Source organism: Aegilops tauschii, chromosome 1, assembly GCF_002575655.3.
Source record: "Aegilops tauschii subsp. strangulata cultivar AL8/78 chromosome 1, Aet v6.0, whole genome shotgun sequence".
Taxonomy (NCBI): Eukaryota; Viridiplantae; Streptophyta; class Magnoliopsida; order Poales; family Poaceae; genus Aegilops; species Aegilops tauschii.
In genome coordinates this window covers 496,821,370-496,837,787 of record NC_053035.3, presented here as the reverse complement: position 1 = coordinate 496,837,787, position 16,418 = coordinate 496,821,370, and the positions used below count along the sequence as shown (strand labels likewise).

Below are 16,418 nucleotides of genomic sequence, written 5' to 3'. Positions count from 1 at the left end.
GGAATATGAAAAACAAACGAGTAGAATGACATGCCATCTTGAATACTACATAGTTGTGAGGGTGTTTCTACGTTGTTTGCAAAAATGACTGGAACAACTAAATGTTCACCCGAAGTATAAAACGCCCTAAACATAATAAAAATTGCATCGAGGTCCCTAGACTATCAAATGACCACTACCGTTGTCATTACGAGTTGCTATCGCCACTCCTCGTACTGAACTGGTCCAACCTTGTCGATAACAACCTGAAAGTCGTCATGCACGTGCCCTAGAGACCAAACCTGGAGTCATAACCGTCATTGTTGAACCCTGAATCGATCTGAAGCACTTGACACCAGAACTTGCGGGCGCGTACGTCCATTGAGAAACCATAATATCGCTGCCCCAAGGAGACGACAATAATCTCGACGATGAAGGGTTGCCTCCGCGAGGACTTCCTTCACACGCCTCCCAACGGTACAAAGCACCACCGGAACGAGGGCGGGATGCTAAGACTTTATTCCATACCGATGACACCGACAACGCGGAGAAATCCTAAACTATTCCAATCTCTACCATAAACCTCAAGACTAAGATCCGGGGTCCCCTATCCTCGCATTGCCGCAGCGACCGAAGAAGGCTAGGGGAACCAATGACGACACGGGCGGTTGAAGGGGAGGAGTAGCCGCTGCATCCTAGTCACCTCCTGAAAGAAACCTTGTGGAAATTGTTCGGGATCTACAACTTGTGCAAATGAATCCTAAGAAAAATTGCCATGGTTTATCATCACAGGATCAAACAAACCCACACAGTAGAAATTCCCAAGATTTAGAGTCCCTTTGCAAATCCTTTAGAAGCCCCTACGTGCTTGCATGGTGGTCTTGATTGCTTTGCGTGTTCTCGGTACACGGTAAAATTCACCTTTTCTTTTTCCTGTCGCGCGTGGTGATCTTCTCTCTTTAGTGATCTAAAAATCGCTTAGAGCATCTACAGCTGGACTTGGCAAATCCAGCCCCTCAAACGCCCGTGGACGCGTCCGCCCGGACGAGTCCGCGGGCACTAACCGAGCACCCCTCAAATGTTGCGCATACCGCAAATTCCGATCCTCAAACCCATACAATCCATAAACGTCAATCATACGATACAATTTGTCTGAATTCCAAAGTTCGAAACAAAGCAAAGCAAATCATAGTTTAACAAACCGGACATGGCAAAATAAAATCAATGTCTGAGCGTGATGGATGGCCTCGAATCACTGGCCGGGCGCCTGCTCCGAGCGAAATGCGTCATGCTCCAGGCGGAATGCGTCCTGCTTGTCCTGCTCTGCCTGCATCCGGGTTGCCTCCTCCGCCTGCATTCGGGCCGCAACCGCCCTCGCCACATCGTACTTCCTACGGTCGTTGATCTTCATCTTCTTGTCCGCAAGCCACTTCTTCGCATGCTCTTGTTCGGACAAGGGCAAAGAAAACACACCGACTCTTGTTCGGCCATTTCGTCGAACATGTGGAGGGCAGCCCGGGCACTGCCGGTGCCCGTGCTCATCCGCTCTTGAACGAGCTGTGGCGAGTCATATACATCGACCGTCGGCATCTGCGTGAGCGGAAAGCTCTCCGGAATGGCCCAGCCGGCCGTCGAATCATCCTCTGTCCCAATGGGGTCGGACGGTGTAATCCGCGTCAGCGCACGGAGGGAAGGGGTGCGGGGATTCGGGCACGGCGAAGGAGACAGCTGCTCCACCATGTCCGAACCTCCCTGCGACACCGTCGCCGCCTCCCTCTCTCGCTGTCTGCGTCGCCGCAACTTTCGGGCGACATTCTCTGCCTTGCAAGTCGCATCCGACGAATTGACCCCGCCGACGGACAAGGCGGACCGCATCTTCGTCGTGGCGGTGTGGGTCGGGCTGGACGACATCTCCGGCGGTGGATCGGGACCCATGGTGAGGATTGGGAGCAAGGGTGGAGGACGGCGAGGGTCTGGGCGCAAGAAAGGTTGGAGGGCGGCAGGAGGAGGAGGAAGGGTTGGGTAGATTTGGTGCAATTTGGGATGGGGTCGGGCTGTCGGGTCCGACGTGACAGGCGTGCCCGGGCACCCTCATATTCACCCCATATTTGGGCTAGATATGAGAGGCGCCGGTCAGTCCAGGCGTTTGAGGCCCGTTTAAGGAGCTCGTCTGGGCCGAAAAAACGTGACCGGACAGTGATCGGGTTGCCCGGGTGTATGACGCGGGTTTGAGGCGCCCGGCTGTAGATACTCTTATACTACCTACGTCCTGATTTATTAGTCCCCTTTGTAATTTGTACTAAATTTTGACCAAAAAGTTAACTGACAAAATGTTAGTGCATGTCAACAAATATTATATTTTTGGATTCGTATTTGAACATAGTTTTCAATGATATAACTTTTATGTCATGCATAAACATTCTGTTAGATAAATTTATGGTCAAAATTTGACACAAATTATAATAGAGACCAATAAATCAGGACGAAGGTAGTATTTTTTTACCGAGAGAGCGTGTACCTATATTTGTACTATTGTACAGCAGTACGCGCGCGTCCACGGACGAGGACGGGCACGTACGTGCACCATGCACGTACTCCAGCTGTTCATCCACATGTACGTATGTACCCAGCTGGACCGAGAGACTGTCCACGTAATCACGTACGCGCGCCAGCTAGAATGATCCGTCCAATTCCAAATTAGAATGGGAGCAGTAGTAGAAGAAGAAAACCTGTACAAGTGCTTGCCACTCATGGGTGCGTGCGTACGTACTCCTACGTTGCGCCATCTCGTCATGTACGTATATCGGACGGACGATGCCGATCTATATATACCAGGACCTATCCGTCCATGGCTGGATGGATGCGTACGAGCAGGTGACGTGGAGATCAGGCTGCCACGTAGACACCCATACCTACCCTCCCCTGCCTGCCTGGCGTGGTCCGGCCATCAGCGTGTGCAACTGTGCATATATGCATCACGGGATATATACGTAGCGTATATATCGACCAGAAACGGAATGGAAGCGGATTTACAGGCCTGTATATGGAAGCCAGCTCAGCTATAGCAGTATACGCGTAGCGTAGGTCGATATGCCACGCCAGCTTGCATGGGTGGTGGTGCTGGATCCCGATCCGTCACCGACACGTGTACGGACGATCGATCGAGAGAGAGAAAACTCTAATTACGCACGGTACTACTGTGTAGGAGTAGCAGATGGCCGTCGGAACGGAAATGTGAATATGGATTATGCCAGGGAATCTTGCGTGCAGGCAACAGGAGAACATTACACCTGGCGCCACAAGGATTCCAATGCCGATAATCTCAAAATAATAATCCAATGGCGATTAGTTTCCTTAAGCAAAACATCCAAGGTATGTAGACATGCATGCCTACGCACTGTTTTCCATTACTTCCCCGCGAAATTGCCCGGCATGGGCCCGCGTGCCACCATCTAGCTTCCTCCATCTCTCTCCGTGTGTGTGTTTTTGCAAAAAGGGCTTAAAGTCGTGCATTAAACATCACGGGTCCTTATAAACGCACCCTTACAGAAAGATATAAATACAATCAAAATCTTTGGGATGCCCAAGTCTACTTTCTCCCGCATTCACCCGCGGCGTCGTGCGCATAGCTTGATGTCGCCTCCACCTCAGCGGAGCAAACTTTTTAAACTCAAAAGCTTGTAGAAACAACGGCTGGGAAGTCGTCGATGCGGAACAGGAGTCGACGACGGCCGTGATCTGTGAAGCAAATTGCTGCCCCGGAGAAAAAAAGAACATCGATAAGGGTTTGTATAAACTCCAAAGCCCGCGTGGACCATAAAAGTTGGGCGAATCCAGACAAATCCATCGGAAACATAATCCGACCGGTTCCCGGGAGACCTGTCGGAGAGACAACTCCACACACCCTTCCCTGACGAAAAACACATCAACGAAACATGGATAGGCGGGAAGAACATTATTCCCACCTTGGGGCAACGGCGCCATGCCCCAAACCAAACTTAAAGACTCCCTAAAGGAAAACAAACACAAAGGCTCCCTAAAGGAAAAAAAACGAATAATACTATTGCCAAACCACTAAACTAAGCCGGTTGCATAAACCCCGTGCGACCAACTTCAAATAGTGGCACCCATCGTCCCGATGCTTCGGGTATACCTACCCTGGAGTAAGGATCATGTAACCATGTGGATAACTTGCAACAGATACGAAACTTTCGCTTTGTCAAAAGCAATATCATTTGGACAATTTCAGATTGTGCAAAATAAGATCGACACTCCCACTCGAATTGGATATGCTCATATGCATATGTTTGTTTAGGGGGTTTGGACAAAAATAAAAGGTAGGAACTAGGAGTAGTATGAAATTTTGATAGGATGACCGAAAGGATGAACTGTCTTGTCATCCTCAGAATTGTCTTGTCTAGTTCCTACATGAAAAATGAACTTTGAAAGGATGTGTAGTTTATATTTAAAAACAAAGGAAATAAATAGTATTCCTATAAAATTCTTGTACACCAAATGCATCAAAATTTCCGGAATCCTTGCTCCTATGTATCCAAACTGGATGACGCATTCGGTAGGACAATATATAACGGTTGATGAAAGTGCATGCGCCAAACTATAACGGTTCATGGATTTCGAAACGGCTATGACAACCGAACCTAGCAAAGATCCTCTTTTTAATTGAGCATATAAACAAAATCAAACCAAAAAAGGCAAGGAACTAAAAACATTTTTTTAATTAGCCCCACAAAATCAAAATAGAAAAGGAAAGTAAATAGAAAACACTTTTAATTGCACTATGAAAATCAAAATGTAAAAGGCAAGCAAATAAAATAAAATATATTTTAAATCGCACTAATAACAAAATCAAAATACCCTTGATTATGGTTTACAGAAAGATAAAATTTACAGCTCAGAGTTTACTTATAAATTAATACAAATCCGGCGCTGATTCAACGCCACCCACCCTCCTTCGTTCTTTCTTCTTCTATTCCTTTCCTCCCAGCTCACTTCTCCCACCCCACCCCACCCCCACCCCCTGTGGCCTCTCCAAGACCCCTCCGACCCACCGCCACCGCCACCGCGCTTGACTCTTGCTTGCTTGGACTCGCGTGTGCGTGCTTCTCTGGAGCTCGTCTTGCTTGCTAGCTAGCTCGGTCGGGCGAGTTCTTGCATGCCTGCTTGGTCAGTGAGGGGGTGGCGCTGGTGGTGAGCGAGTGGCCATGGCGTCGTCGGAGGCCGACCGGGTTCGCCGGCTGACGCTTGAGGCGGGCGGGGGCGTGGACAGGGACAAGCCGGACTCCAAGCGGGACGTGTTCGCGGATCTCGGCTCGCCGGTCTCGCCGCTGCGGCTGCGGGCCACGCCGTCGTCGTCGTCGTCCTCCGCCGGGTCCGCCAAGTCGCCGGCTCTGTGCAATGCGGCGGCGGCAGGCGGGAGGGGCGGCGGTGCTCGGAGCGTGAGCGGGAGGGGGAGCCACTCGGGCGAGCTGGCGGCGGAGAGCGGCAGCGGCAGCGCCAGCAGCAATCCGCCGCGGCCGCCCGGGCACCGGCGCTCCGGATCTGGGCCGCTGATTTTCTCCGGCGGAAGCGGCAGCTCGGGGGGCGGTGGAGGGGGCGGCGGCGGCGGGAGCACGGCCAGCTCGCCGCTCACCAATGCGCTCCCCACCGGCAACATCTGCTCGTCTGGCCGCGTCGCGCCGGCGCCGGCCGCGCCCCGGCCCCGCGCGCGCCCGGACGTGCTCGGATCCGGCACCGGCCACTACGGCCACGGCAGCATCATGCGGGGCGGCATGGCCCCCGCGAGGAGCGGCGGCATTGACGCCGCGCCGCTCGCCGGCAGATCCTCGAGGGCCCCGGCGAGCTTCCTGGCGCCGCCGGACAGCCTGCAGGAGGTCACCCGGGCCGGGAACGAGCTGTACAAGCAGGGCCGGTACGGCGAGGCGCTGCGGCACTACGACCGCGCCCTGGCGCTCTGCCCGGACAGCGCCGCGTGCCGCGGCAACCGCGCCGCCGCGCTCACCGGGCTCGGCCGCCTCGCCGAGGCCCTCCGCGACTGCGAGGAGGCCGTCCGGCTCGACCCGGCCAGCGGCCGCGCCCACGGCCGCCTCGCCGCGCTCTGCCTCCGGTGAGACCCGCTCCTCCATGCATATCTCCCGCCGCATTGCGTCGGATCCCCGAATCCATTGGTCCACACAGATCTTGTGTTCTCGCCTTGCTTGCCACTGTTGCTTCTGTGCTAAGCACTTCCTTGCAGATAGTACATCGGTAGCAGCTGCTATTTTGCTTGTCTTCGAAGCAAAAACTTTGATCTTGCAGCTAGCCAGCTACAAGAGAATATCATTTGAATTCTCTAATTAATTGCGCGCCGCAAATAATGGAAAAGAAAGATTGCATCATTGGTTGGTTTATTGTAGTGAATCAATGTCTTAATGTGCTTCGCGAATTCGCATCGCAGAATGTGGTTCAAATGGAGTGCTTATCTGCATTTTGCATTGTGCATTTCGACCAGAATGTTGTCCTAGTCTATTGTTTCGATCCGATGTTAACGCCGGTAGTGTCAATGTGCGGTAATCGTGTGCTTGAATTGTGACTGAAATGGCATTTCTGATGGCCACATTGCAGGTTTGGGATGGTTGAGAAGGCAAGGAGGCAGCTTACGCTGGCCGGGAACACGAACCAGTCTGACCCTGCTGAGTGGCACAAACTTCATGAGGTGGAGAGCCATCTGGGGAAATGCATGGATGCGAGGAGGATCGGAGACTGGAAGAGCGCGCTGAGGGAAGCAGACGCCGCCATTGCCAATGGAGCAGACTCCTCTCAGCTGGTAACCTCTCTGGCCTTGTAGCCTGTGACATTTTTCATCCTATAAAGATACAGTGTCATTCGGTCCGCGTCAGGATTCAGTTTCTAACACTGAACACATGTTTCTTATGCAGCTCCTTGCCATGAGGTCCGAATCGCTTCTCCGGCTCAACAAACTAGAGGATGCCGATTCGACTATTACAGGGTTACTGAAATTGGACAGTGCATCCCTATCTTCAATGTCCACCAAACTGTCAGGCATGGTAGCTGATTCATATGTCCATGTTGTCCAAGCCCAGGTCAACATGGCATTTGGGAGGTACAATTCTATAGCACACTGAGGGATTATGATCAGTTTCCATTTCTGGTACAAGCATTGAAAGTTGGTTTCTGCAGGTTTGATGCAGCTATTGCCATTGCTGAGAAGGCTAGGGCTATTGATCCTGCAAATGCAGAGGTTGGATTGATCCTGAATAACATGAGGCTAGTTGCGCGGGCTCGAGCTCAGGGGAATGATCTTTTTAAGGCGGGCAAGTTTGCCGAGGCATCTATTGCCTATGGTGAAGGGCTCAAGCATGAGTCCTCAAATCCAGTGTTGTACTGCAATAGAGCAGCTTGCTGGTCCAAGTTAGGTCGGTGGGCGAAAGCCGTTGAGGATTGCAATGAGGCGCTGAGGATCCAACCTAGCTACACAAAAGCTCTCTTAAGGCGGGCGGCGTCCTACGCAAAGGTAAGCAACCTGCACATGTTGACATGTTCCTGGTTACTTACCTAGTATGCTATTGACACCTCCCTGTTGGCATTGTTGTAGCTTGAGCGTTGGGCTGATTGTGTGCGAGACTATGAGGTGCTTCGCAAGGAGCTTCCTGGTGACACGGAGGTTGCGGAATCATTGTTCCATGCCCAAGTCGCGCTGAAGACAACCCGTGGTGAGGAGGTATCAAATATGAAGTTTGGTGGAGAGGTTGAGATAGTTACCAGCATAGAGCAAGTCCGAGCTGCTATACATTCGCCTGGTGAGTTTTTCCTCTGCTGTTATAATTTTTTTTCATGTCCTTAATTATGCTAGTATTGTTCACTTACCCTCATGCTTTGTCCCAGTTCTATACTTGAAAGAGTTATCAAGATTTTCTTGCATATGCTTACTTGTCTGTATTCGGTTCTCAAGATGGCCTGACTGATCAAAATCGACACTTTCAGGGGTGACTGTTCTTTACTTCATGGCAACAATGAATCAGCAGTGCGCACAGATTACCCCATCAGTGGATGCTCTTTGTTCCGAGTGCCCTTCGGTGAATTTTCTGAAGGTAATAAACCTAACATCTCTCTCTGTATATATCAACTATTACAGTATGCAACATCTTACAAAGTCTTCCAAGTTGCTAACCGATCCCTTGCATATGCAAACTTGCAGGTAAATGTTGATGAGAGCCCAATGATTGCAAAGGCAGAGAATGTGCGTGTAGTCCCGGCATTCAAGATATACAAGGACGGCGCACGGGTGAAGGAGATGATCTGCCCTAGCTTACACGTTTTGCGCTATTCAGTGAGGCACTATGCTGTCTCCCATTCTTGAGGAGGTCATACCAGTGGCAGTGTGGCACCCATACTAGTCCTTTGATGCATAGAGTCCCCCGGTCGATTGCCGACATTTTACCAACACATTTTTTCTATAGAATCAGCCCCTCCACAGCACCTCAGCAGCCTCCATTGAGCATGAACCAGATTCAATTTTGTACATCAAAGAGTTTGCCATCACCCCCCATCCTGTTGCTAGCCCTGAGTCCTGACCCTTCATTCGACCTATTCTTGGATCATTTAGGCTCCCTCATTTCCTACTATCACTAGTACCCACCATTGCATCAGCCTTGAGCAATTCTTTCATCTCTTGCAACTCTGCTCTCTGCCACCTCATGCACCATTTCCATACATTCTGCTCTGCCCCGTAGAAAGACGAGAAAAATAAAGCTCCTGACATATTTTTAGATGCATGCCATTGTTAGAGAGGGAGGAGGAAGAGATAAGAAGAGGCCGGGCGCCGGCTTCTTCATTACGTGTACATAAATCATATTATAGCAAACAAAAATTGGAGGATTGGTTATTCTGCGGAGGGAATGAACGGTCGCGCCATTTTTGTCGTCTGGCCAGTTTCCATTTGAGTTGAGAAGGATGTTGATGTAATCTGGTAGGAAGGTTGTCATTTTCATGTCCTGTGGAGGGCCATGTGGCGCTGATGTGATACATATACATGCTGACATTTCTTTCTTTGTTTGTTTCTATGAATAAAAATAGCCCGACATTCATTCTTTCTGCCCCATTTGTGCTCTGCTCACTCATGCTGCGGTTGAGTGTTTCTTTTCTTTTCTTTTTTGTCTCCCGTTCTTGCAAATCCTCCGTTTTTGTGGCCTTGAAGATCAGCTCGTTGCTATACCTAGCAGAGTTGACAAAAGTGCCAGCATTGTTTCCTTGGAACAAAAGGCGCCATTTTCGCCAATGTTACAGATACAATTGCTACTTATTACTGAACTGCATTGCACATCGCTGAAGTCTCTTTGGTTCAGAGATTTTTCTTAAATTGTCGTATCGCAATTGTTCGGTTTGCTACGCGAATCAATCGCAATGCCTGCTGAAACTGAATTCCAACCAGACAACCACATGAATCCTACACGATCGAAAATGGCGAATTTTGTTTTGACAAAAAAGAAAATCATAGTAGGTAGTACTAGATTTGTTTTGCTCAGGTTTTGGCCAAGAATTGCGGCAACCAAACTTGCAATGATTTGTGGCTAAGCAACCACCGACTGGCCCTTAATTGGCACCCTTTATTTGCTCCTGTGGCTGGTCGCTCAACACTTGGCATCGGGCCAGCAAGGCAGCACTCAAGTTTTAGTTTAGTTTGTGGGCACAGCTGCCTCGGAGTAAGGGAAAGGGAAGACTTTCTCGTCTCTGGATCGAAGAAGATTCCGGCCGATCGTGATAGGGGTATATAGTTTTTCCTCCTCCCGTTTGGGAACTGAATGCACTTTTGACTACCCCCCTAGGGTTGGACGTCCACCGCAAATTTGAAGTAATGTTGTAATGTTCGGTGCAACTCCCTGGAAACATCAACGAATCAGATCTCTCCGTACCCATTTTGTACGTTTTTTTAGAGGCAACAACCAACTTTATTCATAATAAACCACGGTTTGTGGGATACAAATAGGGTCATGGGGTTGGATCAGCCACACATCACACATGCCGTGGCTGATCTAAGGATAATGAAGATCTAGCTAGACTATGTGCTTCATCATTAGCAGCACTTCCTTCAAACACAAAGTTGCATGTAAAGTTTAAAATCTAGCTAGACTATGTGCTTCACCATTACCAGCACTTCCTTCGAACACAAAGTTGCATGTAAAGTTTAAAATCTAGCTAGACCGTGTGCTTCACCATTAGCAGCACTTCCTTTGAACACAAAGTTGCATGTAAAGTTTGACGCCCTGGTTTTGATCTTGGTGATGATTGAGTCAGTACCTGCCGTGACTGTCATTAGCAATATCGAGAACAACCTGCTTAGCATCAAAAGCAATTATGTTAAACACTCTTATATTATTTTACAGAGGGAGTAGTTTATGAATTGATCGCGACAAACAGCAGCCGCGAATATGTGTGCTTGAAACTCCCACATCGACACTCAATGAAAGAGTGACTGATTCGAACTTCTGACCTCCTGGGTTAAGTGCAACAGTAGCAATCAAGTGGGACATCTTACCTGACGTATCCTTTTTTTATTTCTTTTCCCTTTTAATGCTTAAAACACACATACACTTTCTTATTTGGTTTTCTTTTCTTTATTTTCTTCTGTTTTAATTTCTCTTTCTTTTTCTTAAATTCGCGAATTTTATTTTAAAATCATGAACTTTCCTTAAATTCATGAACCTTTCAAAGTCATGAACATTTTCTTAAATTTGTGAACTTTTTTTCATATCCATGAATGCATTTCAAATGCACAAACTCTTTTCAACTTTTACAAACTTTTAATCAAAACCCATGATTTTTTTAATTCATGAACTATTTTTAAAAATTTATATATTTTTTTCAAATTCACAAACTATTTTTTGGAGTTGAGAACTTTTTGTGAAAATCAGTGAAAATTTTCGTGTCCGTGAACATTTTTTTTTCAAAATCGATAAACTTTTTCCAACAGGTACCCGACTGGAGCGATGTCTTCGCCTAGTTGGGCATACTATTTCTTTTCTATCTTTTTTGTTAATTCATTTTTCTACTTTAAAAAAATGTTATTCTTTTTGAAACCAGTTCAAAATATTGAAATATTTTTTGGAATACCCAAAAATGTTCTTGTTTTCTAATATTGCTTACAATTTTAAAAAATATTCCAGAATTTCACAAAATGTTCCCGTTTTCGAATTTTTTGTTCACAAATTTTAAAAATGTTTTCCTTTCAAAAAGAAGTTGATAATTTTTTGAAAAACTATATGGTTTGCAATTTGTGTTCTAAGTTTTCATCTATTGTTGGGTGTTTTTTAACAATTTTGGAAAAAGTGTTCAAGTTTGTAAAAAATTTCATACAAAAATTAAAATTCAAAATTGCTTTTAAATTTTAAGAAATGGTTACGACAAAAAGAAAATGTTCATGTGATTAATAATATGGAAATTTGCAAATAACATAAGCATTCAAATTAGGAAAACTACATACTCACTGATGCACCTGTCCTGGACTAGGCTAGCACACTTCTCTCAACTTGTGGTTTTTTAGACCATGGATAAGTGACCCCATCTTTTGTAATCAGGTGGGCATGCCCATGTTAGGCATCCATGATAGGTTTGAATGAATTCCGACACCGATTGCATGTTGCGACACGTCCAGCCATTTATCAACCTTTTTTCATCGTGAAAACTCCAGAAAATGCAAAACTTGTTGAAAACCCAAGGCATGGTGCCTTGAATTGGTTTGCAAGGCCATGAAAAAAATTGGGGCCATTTCAAGGATGTCGAGAAACAACGTGCTCTCTCGTGGCAACAGATGCGAATTTTCTGAACATCGAGAGAACTGACATGTTACCATATTGTTTCCAAGTGTCAAGATATGAAAGGTAGTTCTATAATGATGTTAGGAACCAAACTAGTGCGTGTGAATGTTGGGGATCGTAGCAGAAATTTAAAATTTTGTACGCATCACCAAGATCAATCTATGGAGTCATCTAGCAACGAGAGAGATGAGTGCATCTACATACCCTTTGTTGAGGATATAACCATTAGAGTCACCCGCCCAGGAGGGGCCGGGTTACGTTATAATGATCATCACGTGAAGCCCAGTACCGAGCTTGACGATGGCGGTTCAATAATGGGCTTAAGACCCGGAGGCGGCTTACGGCCCGTAGTGATAAACCGCCGTTATGGCAAGATTTGTAGTGTAAGGCAAGAGTAGTTAAGACTCCGAGCCGGACACTGTTATAAGCCGGCCGGGACTCTGAGAGCCGCGGGGCATCAACCTCTCTATATAAAGGGACGACCCGGCGGCGGTTGAGGACAAGTAAGATCAAATCGATTGCCAAGCAGGGCGGTTTAGCTCCTGGTCATCGAAACCCTAAGTAATACAACCTCAACTGGACGTAGGCTTTTACCTTCACTGTAAGGGGCCGAACCAGTATAATCCTCGTGTCCTTTGTCCCGCTTAACCCCTTTAAGCTTCCTAGCTGCGATGGCTCCACGACTAAGTCCTTGCACGAGGACATCTGCCGTGACAATTTGACGACAGTTGGCGCCCACCGTGGGGCCAGCGCACGGTGGATTTGAGTTCTTGAAGGGCAGCTTCGAAGGGCTCAAAGGATACGCTGTGGGCCGGATGACCAAGAGTCGTCGCGGCAAGCTCTACATCGACGATGCGAACTGGGGCCCCGACGCCGGCTCAATCGAGTACGGGTACCGGGTCCCCTTCGGCGGAATCCATGTCTTCATTGGCAAGATTGGTGAGCCGGGCCCTGAGCCGGACCTCTGCGCCGATCTCATTGAGACGGCTCAGCGTGCACGACCCGCCCGGACTCTGCCTGCCTTGAAGCGTGCTTTCGTGGGATGCGTCCATGGAGGACTCTCTGAAGGATCTGGATCTGGCGATGAGACGGCCGCCTGCTCTGACGGCGAGTCGTCCATGGATGAGACAAACTCGTTATACCAACTTCAAGATGGCAGGCTCAGGGGTTGTTCCGATGGCGACAGTATTCCGGACCCCTTTGAGCCGCCGAGCCGGGTTGGAATCTTTATGGCCGGCGCACAACCTGTTCAAAACCCCACCGCCGGGGCTGGAGGCCCTGAGCACTCGTCGGCTCAGGTGCTGATGGATCTCACAGACAAGATGACAGCCCTGTTAACCCCTACGGTCGCCCCAGCAGATCAAGCTCAGCATGATGCGGAGGTGGCACAGTTAAAGCTGGATCTAGCAAAAGCCAAGGAGGATCTGGCGGTGGAAGGGATCAGGATGGCTGCAGAGAGAGCGGCTCTCGACGCCCAGACTCAGCTGATTCAGACGCAGTCTTTCCGGCTCACGATGGATCAGAACGCGTCCAATGAGATCATGAGGAGGAGGCATCAAAAGGCTCAATCTCGACTCCCTCCGGTTTACGATCCTCGAAACCTCTTCAACACGCCTGGTGCAGGGCCCAGTAACCCGCCAGAGATCACGGTGCCCGGGGCTGGAACGCCAATTCAGCCCCGGGTGATGGGGCCTCCACGGGTGAACGCTACCCCGCCTCAGTACGTGCCAATACCACCGGGTCATTATGCCAACCCGTTGGAAAACATGGTCGCCGCGGCGGCGCGACTGGCGGCTGTCCCAATCGATGGCGACTCTCCAATGGCAGTCGAAACCCGCCGGGTCAGAGAACTTCTTCAGACGGCTCTGGCGCAACAGGAGGCATATTCATATAGCCGGGACAGGATTCATTCAACCCCTCGTCCAGGCCGGAGCCCAAGTTACAGCAGACACATGGTCTCAGCGACCGGCTCAAGCAACGTCCGGCGCCAAGACTTGCCAGCAGGCCACGGCCCGGCTCATAATGGAGCCTTTAACGCGGTAGACCAAGACAGAGCACGGCAAGAGGCGGAGCAGGCGCCTCAGTTGACGGCTTACCAGCCACTCCCGGCTTATCCGACGGCTTCTATCGACGCGGGTATACCTACTAGGACCGGAGGCGTCCCTTGTCTGGTGCCGGCTCTCCGTAATGAACGTCTGCCCAAGGATTTCAAAGGACCTAGGAAGGTACCTAATTATACGGCTGATTTACAACCTGGAGCATGGATCGAGAGCTACGAGATGGCTATGGAGTTGCTGGAGGTCAGCGAAGCGGCAATGGCCAAATACTTCACCATGATGTTGGATGGAAATGCCCGTACTTGGTTGAAAGGACTGCCGCCTAATTCTATCGGGTCATGGGCGGAGTTAAAAGCCCGGTTCATCCAAAACTTCAAGGATACATGTAGGCAATCCATGTCAATTGTGGATTTGACTAACTGCAAGCAGCAGGAGGGTGAGTCTACAACCCATTGGGTTCGCCGGGTCAAAGAGATAATACATTCATCTGATAAGATGGATGCCGGCTCCGCAGTCTTAATGTTGGAGCAGAATTGTCGTTTTGTGCCCCTGAAGATGAAGCTCGGGCGGCTCAAGCGCGATTGCAATGATATGGGTACGCTGATGGCGGCTTTGGTCAAGTACGCCGACTCTGATAGTACCAAGGATCCCGCGTCGGATGATGAAAGGACAGGGAAGGGAAAGAAGAACGGCAATGGCAAGGGCCCTCAGCATAACCCGGCGAGCCAGGGAGGTAACAAACGTAAGGCTGATGGCAGCATGGAGTTTGTGGCCAACGCCAATGCGCAGGGCAACAACCACCGTCGCAAGGGAAGACCACCTCCTCGAGCCGGGGGGTCAGGCCCGACGCTTGAGCAGTTGTTGAATGAACCTTGTCCAAGGCATGGCTCTAGGGAGAAGCCGGCCACTCATCTATGGAAAGACTGCGCAATCATGAAGGCCTTAAAAAATTCCAATGCTTTTAATGGCAACAATGGGCCAGGTGGCGGCTCAGGCGGCTTTCATGGCCCGGGCGGCGGCTCAAATTCCAATTCTCAGAATTTTCAAGGGGGCTTTAATCAGCAGTCCGGCCAGGGTCATCAGCAGCAGCAGCAGGGGGGATACCAGACCAACCCAAAGCAGCTCAATGGCGGGCAGTATCATGTGTTTACTACCAGTCTCTGCAAGCGAGAGCAGAAGCTCCATAAAAGGGCTGTGAATGCTGTTGAGCCGGCGGTTCCACGCTATTTAAGATGGTCTGAGCAGCCTATTGTGTGGAGCAGGGAAGATCATCCTCCCCGGGTTGATAATCCGGGTCACCTGGCCTTGGTGGTGGCTCCTCAGGTTGGGGGATATAAATTCACTAAGGTGCTCATGGACGGAGGTAGTAGCATCAACATCCTCTATTATGAGACCTTCCGTCGCATGGGATTAACTGATAAGAACCTCAGCCAGTCTAATACTGTTTTCCATGGGGTGGTGCCCGGTAAGTCGGCGTATCCAGTCGGTAAGATCGAGCTGGAAGTGGCCTTTGGAGATGAGTACAACTATAGGGCGGAAAAACTAACCTTTGAGGTGGTTAAGATAAGAAGTCCGTACCATGCTTTATTTGGGCGGCCGGCTTACGCCAAGTTCATGGCACGGCCATGTTACGTGTATTTGCAGCTCAAAATGCCGGGTCACAATGGGACCATTACGGTTCATGGCAGCCGAAAGATAGCCTTGGAGTGTGAGGAAGGTGACGCGGCTTACGCGGAGTCTGTTTGTGCAACAGAGGAGTTGAAGTTTTACAAGGACAATGTTGACCCGGCAGATATGACGTCTTTGAAAAAGCCAACCACGGAGCATGAGCCGGCAATGAAATTTAAGTCAGCTGATGAGACTAAACTTGTTGACTTTGTTCCAGGTGACTCATCTCAGCAGTTCAGCATCAGTGCCAATCTGGATCCGAAATAGGAAGGCGCGCTCATCGAGTTCATCCGTGAGAACAGGGACATCTTTGCATGGAAACCTTCTGACATGCCGGGTGTACCTAGAGAACTCGCTGAGCACACTCTCAATATTGATCCGGAGTTTAAGCCGGTCAGGCAATTCCTCCGGCGGTTTAATGAGGAGAGGCGGAAAGCCATTGGTGAGGAGGTAGCCCGGCTCTTGGCGGCCGGGTTTATTGTTGAAGTTTTTCATCCAGAATGGTTAGCTAACCCGGTGCTCGTGCTCAAGAAGAACGGCACCTGGCGGATGTGTGTGGACTACACGGATTTAAACAAGGCTTGTCCGGCTGATCCTTTTGCTCTCCCCCGTATTGATCAAATTATTGATGCTACGGCGGGTTGTGAGCGCTTAAGTTTTTTGGATGCTAATTCCGGATACCATCAGATTAAAATGGCAGTGAAGGACCAGGAGAAGACGGCGTTCATCACTCCCTTTGGAGCCTTCTGTTATGTATCTATGCCTTTTGGGCTCAAGAGTGCACAGGCGACTTACCAGCGTTGCGTGCAGAATTGTCTTCATAACCAGATTGGGCGCAATGTTCATGCCTATGTGGATGATATCGTGGTTAAATCCAGAGAGA

General features: G+C 49.3%; 1 protein-coding gene across 1 annotated transcript; it reads left to right on the top strand.

Annotated features, from left to right (window-relative positions):
* The first annotated feature begins 5,006 nt into the window (after positions 1-5,006).
* On the top strand, positions 5,007-9,090 carry LOC109762107 (TPR repeat-containing thioredoxin TTL1). The gene is made up of 7 exons (XM_020320925.4): positions 5,007-6,103; positions 6,601-6,802; positions 6,915-7,099; positions 7,177-7,510; positions 7,592-7,796; positions 7,981-8,087; positions 8,195-9,090. The coding sequence occupies exons 1-7, from the start codon at positions 5,202-5,204 to the stop codon at positions 8,354-8,356; spliced, it is 2,097 nt and encodes a 698-aa protein (XP_020176514.1). The 5' UTR covers positions 5,007-5,201; the 3' UTR covers positions 8,357-9,090.
* The last annotated feature ends 7,328 nt before the right edge of the window (positions 9,091-16,418 follow it).

What these genes read in the sequence shown, in the direction of transcription:
- LOC109762107 (XM_020320925.4), top strand. Translation starts at nt 5,202, where the DNA reads ATGGCGTCGTCGGAGGCCGACCGGGTTCGCCGGCTGACGCTTGAGGCG. An exon ending in CTCGCCGCGCTCTGCCTCCG is followed by an intron (nt 6,104 to 6,600) that starts GTGAGACCCGCT and finishes GCCACATTGCAG; the next exon opens with GTTTGGGATGGTTGAGAAGG. An exon ending in GGGCGGCGTCCTACGCAAAG is followed by an intron (nt 7,511 to 7,591) that starts GTAAGCAACCTG and finishes GCATTGTTGTAG; the next exon opens with CTTGAGCGTTGGGCTGATTG.